Source organism: Puntigrus tetrazona, chromosome 5 (assembly GCF_018831695.1).
Source record: "Puntigrus tetrazona isolate hp1 chromosome 5, ASM1883169v1, whole genome shotgun sequence".
NCBI classification, from domain to species: domain Eukaryota; kingdom Metazoa; phylum Chordata; class Actinopteri; order Cypriniformes; family Cyprinidae; genus Puntigrus; species Puntigrus tetrazona.
In genome coordinates, this window is record NC_056703.1 from 31124469 (window position 1) to 31134468 (window position 10000).

The 10000-nt window shown below is 37.4% G+C and overlaps 1 protein-coding gene across 1 annotated transcript in view; it reads left to right on the top strand.

The window, feature by feature from the left end:
* The first annotated feature begins 2651 nt into the window (after positions 1-2651).
* vkorc1l1 (vitamin K epoxide reductase complex, subunit 1-like 1) overlaps positions 2652-10000 on the top strand; it is a 14073-nt gene continuing 6724 nt past the window's right edge. Inside the window, exons 1-2 of the mRNA XM_043238528.1 lie at positions 2652-2923; positions 7320-7429. Of these exons, the coding sequence (XP_043094463.1) occupies positions 2733-2923; positions 7320-7429 (301 nt within the window). The 5' untranslated portion in view covers positions 2652-2732. The remainder of the gene's footprint in view (positions 2924-7319; positions 7430-10000) is intronic.

Sequence of the window (10000 nt, forward strand, 5' to 3'; positions counted from 1 at the left end):
GAAAAGCGATCACTCAGGTTTTTTACGGCGCACATGTTTAGCATTAGCATCGAAACTTTCCATTACGGCACGAGCAGAGGAGGCTTTTTGTGATTTACACCGTGTGTGACTGATTAAAACTGTTTGAATTCACACTTTTGCATGTGTTTTTTACACGCTCTTGTCAAAAGGATGGGGTTTGGCACGCAGCAGGAATTAATCTGCGCGAATAAAAAGACAGAAAGTGATCCGTGACTCTCTGTTTATGCGTGATCTTGCAGAAAAAAACATTTTTAAAACATGCAAACCAATGCATTTTTTAGTTTTAGTAAAATGCTGTACGGTTTGCATTAATGTTTTGATTTTAGTTATTTTTTGTGGGGCGTTTTTGTATCAAGTTGTAGTACAAAATAAATAAAAAGCATTTATATCAGACTTTTCTAATATAGTAACCCCAATAAAGATCTCGACTTTTAATTATTTCAGTAACCTGATGAGCATGTTAAGTATATTTACTCGTTTTATCTTCTCCAAACCCTTCAGTCCCATTTAAAAGGAAAAATGGATATTCGGACGCTTATTAAAAACAAAGCAACAACGAGAATTATGCAAATGCGTTTATTTCAACGTATCATCAAATACAGGAGTTAACACGTTTTCTGATCTCTTTAAGAACGCGTCGTTTCCTTCAGTTGAACATATTTCTTAAGTCACTGAACGTTTAAGACGTGACGCCGTGTACACACACACACACACACACACACACACGGGCGAGCGCATTTCGCGTCAGAACCGCCGCAGCGCGTCACGTGACCGCGGCGGCCGCGCCCCCGACTCGATGACGTCGCGCGTCACGTGACACCAACATTCAGTGGGTCTAGGAAAAAGGCGTAACAGACATTTGGACCACGATCCGGTTTCACTCAATCCATCTCCAGTACGTCCGGCCTGAATCTGAAAAACACATTAAAATGCAACGTTAAAAAAACCCACATATACCGCGCAGAGAGCATTAAAGACAGAGCAGTATGTACTGCTGCATAAAACGGGAGTTTTTGCACAAAGAGGGCGGAGGACTTGCCTAGACATGTCGCAAGCAACAATCACTCGATAAGACATCGCTCTCACCTCGAGACAGTTCCCTCAGGAGGACGAGCTCTTGGTTCTCCTGCGTTTTATTTCACTGTTTTGCAGTTTCCCTGCTATTTTCCTCTCGTGTCCCGCCGGGCAATGGCGGTTAGTGTTCATCTCGATCTCCTTCTTGGTTCTGCCTTTCCCTCCAGCGTGACAGGAATACTCCTCCAGGTTATAGTAATCATACTCATCGTAATTGGCTTCCTCGAAAGACACTAATCTGTCGATGTCGGTGGCCATGTTGAGTTAAAAAAGGCGATCTCTTCCCTTCGGTTCTCTTCTGTGAGTAAACAAGGCTGCTGTCACGCGGTTTTCTTAAGCGCCAACGTCACGTGGGTTTTAGAACCGCTTGGCGATTGGCGGAGAGTTCCTGCTCGCTTGTGATTGGCTGCGTTTTGGTGCGATCCGTTAGTTCAGCGCACTTGTGATTGGCTGAAGGCCGGGCTGTTTTTAGCCGTGCATCCATGCAAAACAAAGCTCACTTCCGCATTTTCCTTGTTATTTACACGAGTGCGTTTATCGCGTAAATACTTGAATACGAAAAGACAATGCGCAAATGCAATTGTGCATGAAATGAACCCAAATTAGTTTTCTTCTGCTACTTGCTACTGAATAATGTTACATAAAAATGCACCGACTTGATTGCCTGACTTTTATATAGTCTACCTAAGGATAAATCTGTGTCAGCATATTCGTATTTCTTAACAGATGACGCAATGCCTTTTTGCATGCATATATATACGCAAAGGACTTTTCACCGAAGTAGCTTAATGAATTATGTCACAGTATGTTTCTCATTCTTGGTGAAACGCGTGCTGTTTTCATTATGGACAACAGGAAACTAAAGCAGCACGCATCATATAAAATGAAAGCGTGTGCTTCCACTATGTGGCAGTGTAGTTCCACATACTGTAATGTCTTTTATCATAAAAAAGATGCATAGTATACAAGTATGTAATTCGAACTAAAGTTGCATTTCAGACTTTTTACTATTGCATAAAATAAAATGCTATTCAGGACAACATACATAAAAATACAATGCACAACATATATATAACTTACATTATATATATATATATATATATATATATATATATATATATATATATATATATATATATATATAATTTCAAATTATAGGAATTATACAACACAAATATTCAAATAGGCTTAATGTACTAAAACTAAAAGAGCGACATTAATGAGAAGAAATGTTTCTTGAGAAGCAAGTCAGCATATTATGTTATGCTGCGTCAGAGGAATATTCACATTGAAACTAGTTTACAATTCTAATAATATTTAATAAATGCAGCCTTGTTTGTGTGTGCGCATGTATTATCTAGCCTATTATCTCGAGCAAAAGCTTTTACGACATGGGGTATGTAATCAGAATACAATAATAGATAACATAATCGGTGCTGTTACAACAGCCCCCACTGACACAAGAATGGCGAGACGCTCTGTGGACACGCCCCCAGCCACGAGGCCACGCCCCAGTCGAGACCAAAACAGTTGACCACGCCCCCGACGTTGTGACACGTCCCGACGCTTTTCCACGTCGCGCGCCCAACGGTTGAGGCAGGGGAGGCTGCGCGCGTTCGTGCAAAGGCCGGGAAAAAATGGCGGCGCCCGTCTTGCGAGTGTCCACCCCTCGCTGGGAGCGGATAGTGCGGCTGCTCGTGTGTCTCTCAGGAATCCTGCTATCCCTGTACGCTTTCCATGTGGAGAGGGAAAAAACCCGCGACGCCAACTACCGCGCCATGTGCGACCTGAGCAGCTCCATCAGCTGCTCCAAAGTCTTCACGTCCAGGTGAGGGAAAAGTGTCAAAACCTAGCGAGTTCCCTAGCTAGACAGCGTCTGCAGCTGTCAGAGGCGCTTCGGGCGTTCAGCAACCAGGGTCCGACCCCTTTCGCGTGTTATAGGACGTTTCGGGAGCGTTCTAGAGTTTAAATGCAATTTTGACGCTCTGAAAGTGCTGTCTAGTTAGGGAGTTCCCTAGGTTTTGACACACAGCCGGAGGGTCGCTCCGGGCCGCTTACTGACAGAAAAGGTGATAAAATATAATATCCGTCCCGCATTTGTGGTCTTTTCTTGAAACGACTTTGGTGTTGACACACATAGAGGCATAAGTATGAATTAAATTACGTAATTTTAAAGCTGCTTTTGAATGTGGCTTTTGTCTTGTGAACAGTGCGATAGCAGCTAATGCTAACAGTGCTAATGAGTGAATGAGCTCCATATCAGTGCGCTCAGTATAATTTCATGCACATCTGTATTCTGTTGGACCGGACTAATGTACTGTTGGAAATCAAAGCCACTCATTTATTAGCATCTTCAGCGGACAGCACACCCCTTATGTGAGTACAACAGGCTGTATCATACCTGTCAGATTTAGTTTTCTTAATGTTTTGAAGATGAAATTTAACAGACCTCTCAAATGCAGGAGTGTAGTCGTTGTATTGATGTATGAGGTTGAGCCGGGGAAGGGAATACACTGAATCAGGGTTCAACTTTGTTTTATTAACCTTTGAAATCAGAGTGATTTGTTGTTAGTTCCTGATTTTATTACAAAAGGATCCACCCTTAGACACCATTAAACCATTAATGGAGTAATTAGTTTTAATGCTCAAATGATCTTGGTAATATTTTGTTGGTGTTTAGCATATAGCATTTAATAGAAAATAGTATTTAGAATGTGTGTGTGTGTGTGTATATATATATATGTATATATATATATATATATATATATATATATATATATATATATATATATATATATATATATATATATATATATACACATTTTATATTTATTTATTTATATATATATACATTATATTTATATTTATTTATTTATATATATACATTATATTTATATTTATTTATTTATATATATATATATATTATATTTATATTTATTTATATATAAAAACATTATATTTATATTTATTTATATATAAACATTATATATATATATATATATATATATATATATATATATATATATATGTTATATGTGTGTGTGTATATGTGTAGTATATATATATATATATATATATATATATATATATATATATATATATATACACCATTAAATTTTATAAGACACGTGCATTTTTAAAAAAAGATATTTATATATACAGTAGTCAACATTTGAAGTGGATCAAAAACTTTTATCAAAGTTGTCATAAAAAGTTGTGAGAAATACCTGTTTCGTTTCAAACGTTGACTCATGAATGTGTTAAATATATGAAAATATAGATATCGACGTATTTTTTACTGGTATTATACACTATATTAACTAGTGTGTAGAATATATATACACTAAATGTCAATTTAAACGTATAAAGCTGGTGAATATTATTTAGCGCGATCTATAATAATGTAATCGATAACAGTAATATTGCAAGTTTGCATTTTCCGGACTGCTTTTGTTCGTTAAATAACGTTTTCCTTCCTTGATTCAGCAATAACAAAACCAGTCCTTTCATTTAACTCGTCGAATTAAAACGCTTCGAGGGGGAAAGATGTGGCTACGATTTTCAGTCACGTCACGTGACGTTCTCGTTTTTTGATGGAAAACAAATCACATGCTTGCGGAGATCTTATCAGCGTAGATCAGCTGTCCTAAGGGATGATTTCGGCTAGTTTTATGCAATTCTAGTTGACATGATCCAGACGGAAGCGTCTTGCAGATCGAGTATTAATAGTCTCTCACTTCATCTGCCCACTCATCGTGAAATAAACAGGACGGCGTCGTATATCGCGCTCGCTCATGTTATTACCGTCACGTAGATAGAGAGGAGTCTATCGAATGGCTTCAGAAAGCTGCTGATTGTGTTGTTTGCTCACAGCGGGCCGTCTGATAAAGCAGGCGGTCTGCAGGGAAAACAACCAAACTAAACTCCAGCCGGGTGAAGGTTTTTAAGGAGCGTTGCATAATCAGGCTTAAGGTCTCGCTCTTAAAGGGAACCAACTTTTATAAGACTTCTTTTGTGCGGCCGAGTCATCTCGAGAGCCATTGCTATGGGTTCTGCCTCTAATTCGTTGGGAAACCTCACTGTACCGATCGTTAAGTCTTGACTGCGCTGCTTTCGAAGGGTTTGTGTTTTCTGCCCTGTGGATGTGAGAGACGTTTTGTTGCGCTGTACGCGAGGAAGCGTTGGTTTGTGTATCTCATCTCAATGACTGGAGTTGCCAGACAGCCCTAAGATAGAGTCAAGATTCGTGCCAGGCTCTCGCCGTACGTACGTACCTGCCATGTTTGATACGCTGTCATAATGGTAAACTCTTGTATTTAAAGTATAGTGAAATTTAAATGCAGCAGTGCTGACACTTAGAGGAAACAGTACTATTTTGCTGTGTTGTATTGACATCAAATATTTAATTTAGTGCATCGTTACGGAGAGCAACAGTCTGCTTCTGGAAATAAATATCCCAGTTATCTTTGTTTACAGACGGATCTAAACTGAGCACCGAGGTAATTCTGTCACTCCTGCTGATGTAGAAACCACAAGTTAGTGATCGTAACATGCAGAAATCATATTTCCCAGTGAGGAACTACATTACCCACAATCCTGCACAGAGATTTACCAATCAGTGCAATCGATGTTAACCGTTAGCTGTTAAAAGCGATCGCCCATCCCATGATGCATTCTCCTTCTGAACCTTTTAAATTAGTTATATGCACACTGATTATATGCTGTAGATTTGTTGCTTTATTCTGTTATTTATTGTTTCGTGTATCAATGTTTTTTTATTGTGCAGTTGTTCAGTGTGTGGTTTAATGACGCATTCATTGTTTTCTAATCCACATTGTGATGTCGTGATTCATCTCTGATCTGGTTGGTTTAGTTGAAGGAATGAACGAGGATGCTTACTCTTCTAGTTATTTTCTCACAGTGCTTTTAATTGTTTGTAACTATCGTAGACTCACAACACATGCACATAGTGTCTCGTGAGGTGTTTCTCGTAAAAGTGAAGAATATATTACGCATGGAAATGCAAACTTCACTTGCTAGTAAGCTCGATTTCCCATGTTTTTGTTGCGCTGGATGCACGCTACACTCTTAAAAAAATGAGGTTTTTCGTAGCAACGTAACAGCAGACTCATATTGGGTTCCCTAAATAGTTTTTTAAATATTCTAAACACTGTACAATGGAAAGTTTCCCCAGATATTACAGCTTCTGTCACTGTTTCAACTGGGCATTCAAAGCCAAACAAGCTTTAATATGACTGCTCTTTGGAGTAATAATGCATACCATATAAACAACTTGTGTTTACTTTTGTCTTGTACAAGTCTCATCGAAAGAGTGCCGTTTTCAGTTGTGCTGCTTTAGGAAAACTGAATACGAGTGTGTATATATATATATATACAAGGACCTGAATTTGCGATGCCATATTGAATCATCATCGTACTTGCATTATTATTTATGCAGCACGCATATGTTTTCTGAGCAGAAATGCTAGGACATATGGTGGAGATCGGGCACGACCTCAGGTGTTTGGCAGCGTTAGATCTTCTACAAATCTATTGGCAGGAAGTTATGAAACGGAAGCTGCTCTCCAGTGTTGGGTTACACACCTTTTTCCTTTTCTGGGTTAGTTGCTAGAAAAGGTTTCAGGCTTTTAAAACGCTTGGAGACCGGTGCAGGAATCAGGTTCCAGCTGCGTTCGAGTTCACTCAGAACATTAGTAATGGTGTTGCGGTGGATTGACTTCATTTAGTTGTGTATTTTACTCTTGAGTGTCCAGCAGTATGATTTTCCAGGTCTTTAAGATATTTATTTCTTTGCGGGAAATGCATTGAGCTCTCTCAGCGGAAATAATAATCCAAGATTAAGGAGAAATGTTAATACCAAATTTATTACAGAAAAAGTTATTGTAACTAACATGCAGTATTTTATCTAATATTTATGTGTACATATGCTGGAAAACGCCGCTTCTGTCAGTATAATTTCAAACAATTTGGGTCAGAAATCTCCTTTGGCACCGATGAAAGGAAACGTTTTATATGTCGCCGGCTTGATCGTTGCACGATTCGATTTAGGCCAAATATTCTGTCGTAATGTGCTCGCGTTCCCTCGAGAAACCAGGAGCTCTCACACACGATATTAGTATTTATTTTTAGTTCCAGTCTCTCGTGTTGTTTGATTTCTGCTGCTTCACAGTTTCTCTCTGTCTGTGTTCTCATCTTTTCTGTAGATGGGGTCGAGGATTTGGACTGTTGGGAACCATTTTTGGGAACGACAGTGCAGTAAACCAGCCAAACAGTGTCTATGGAATCTTGTTTTATATCTTTCAGCTGTTACTAGGTAAGAAAAACATCAGCCTCATCGATGTGCAGATTGTTTTTTACAACCCTAGCTTCTTTCTCTGGATGCACCAGTACAGAAAGTGAGGAGAATATAAATATCAGTTCATCGCCAAAAACTTTATATTAGTTCAACTTTTAGAGTTTTCTATGTAAAAAAACCCCAAACAAAACATCTTTTGTCTTTCAACAATAAAAACTGATAGAGTCATAGTTCTGATAAAATGATTTAGTTTTCAGTAGGTTGCGCAAGCGCTCTACAACTTGATTTAATTTTGATTTCATGCGTTTATTTTGTATTGTATTTGTTATTTAAAATATATACTGTATTGCATTTACAGGTTTTTCATATTTAAAGTTCGCACACATCTGTTTCAAGTTATTTTTCAGAAAATTAAATGAATGGGTGAAATCAGAATCCCTAAATAATGGTGTTAAATAATCATGATCTCAGTTTATTACCAAAATAAGCTTGATTATGATTTTTGTGTAACACACAAGAACACACATGGTGTCTACAACCTCTCAGTCTTTTTGTACTACTATGAGAAATATATATATATATATGTGTGTGTGTGTGTGTGTGTGTGTGTGTGTATATATGTGTGTGTGTGTGTGTGTGTGTGTGTATATATATATATATATATATATATATATATATATATATATATATATATATATATATATATATATATATATATATAATATAAAATTTCAGTCTCCGTTTAGGTTTATTTGTGAAACATTTGGTAGTTTGATAGATAATTAATTTGTGCAGTGTGTGCTGTTAGCCAGAGATGAATATTAACACACATTATTTCCTGAGGTGGATACTGTAAGGGAAGTGTGAGCATGTCCGGTTATAGTAGGAACGTTACTGTCTGTTATCTAAAGCAGGCCTCTGAATTATTACCCTCACCTGTTCTTGTCTGTCATCGCAGACGGCTCAAATCTCTCAGCATTTCAGTGTGATAAGGCACAGGTCAGATATTCATAACCTTAGTTTAACCCCCTGATTCTGGTGTGCGTCTCTTCTCTCGACAGCGTATGATTTACTGCTGAATCAGTTTCTCTTACGTTATGTTTAGTACTTTCCCATGCGTTATTATTGTTAAACTAAGACAATGGTGAAATGTCCCAATGTTAATTGAATGTCCAATTTTAAATACTACTTTTTTAGCCAGAAAATATTAAAGGATTTTTTTTTTTTTTTTTTTTTTTTTTTTTAAGAATTCTCCTAGGACTTTTTTATTTGTATTAAAAAATGTTGTCATGCATTAAGCTGACAATTTAATTTAATCTAATTTGTTTTTAATATATTTATTACATCCTGTTCATAACATTTCAGATTTGTATGCATATGTAAGCTATATGTATACTAAAACACTGAGCTCACAACGTTATGATGTTATGAATTTGTTTAATGCATTCATGCTATATTTCGTATGCATCCGAATGCTGCTCCGCTTCTATTTCTTCTGCAGTGAAATGATCAGTTTTGTAGATGCTGATTTCATATGATCGGTAACATTATCTTATAATAAGTGAAATTATTAAAAAAAGTATGAATTTGTCATGAAAGATTATGCATGCATTCAATACGGTCTGGGGAAAATGCTCTTTAAATAGGTCAAATCACTTGGAAATTTTTATTGCAGTATTAAGTCATATATGTGTATTTATGTATGTATATATGTATGTATATGTCTGTGTGTGTCTCATTTGTCATGAAAAGAAAGATAGAGATAAAGATTTAGAGAACTAGAAGTCACTAATTGGTTTGACTAGTCGACCCTTTGCTGCACGCATGTCTGCCTCCATTTCCTCTCGCGTCGTTCCTCATGTGGGCTTTGCTGACTCCAGTTCTTCTGCGTGTTTGGCTCTGCTGATCTGTCCTCAGGTTCATTGTGCTTCTGAAACTGGACACAGTCAAGTCTTTCTTCACACTATTGCAGCACATTTGCATAATGCCAGCGTGCAGTTTGCTCTGGGAGTGAGGGACGGCGCTACGCGCGGAAACCGCTTTGCGCTTCCTATAAGCTCTTTTACATTTTACTGTGCAGTTTCTCCGCTAATTTCCTTATCGACGTGTGGATGAATGGACAGTCTGTTGACTCAGTTACTCAGATCAATGGCTCCGGTCTTTCATAAACCCAGTGAGCTGCCATCTAAGGTGGCATTGTCGCACTTTTTAGATCATACAGTGTCAGGCCCGAAAACTTTTTTAGAAGCTACAGACAAACTTTTTTTTTTATTCACTGATCAATTTAGTGATTTTGCTTCCATACTAGAGGACATCCAACATAAACATTAAAAATACACATTAAACTGTTTATTTCATCACATATAATGCATTTATTACTGGGAGATTTGTTTATATATCTTTCGCATCCTATATGAGTTTGTCCAGTTTTTTCTGTTTTGGCAATGCATGCAAATTAGCGCATCTAATTATACCTGTAGATCAACTTTAAACTTAACATTTTAGAAACACTTGCAATGCAGAACAGTTTGTTTAACGTGCTGTGATTTAATCAACTGGGAAAGTATTGATACAGTGACTGTTAGTTAA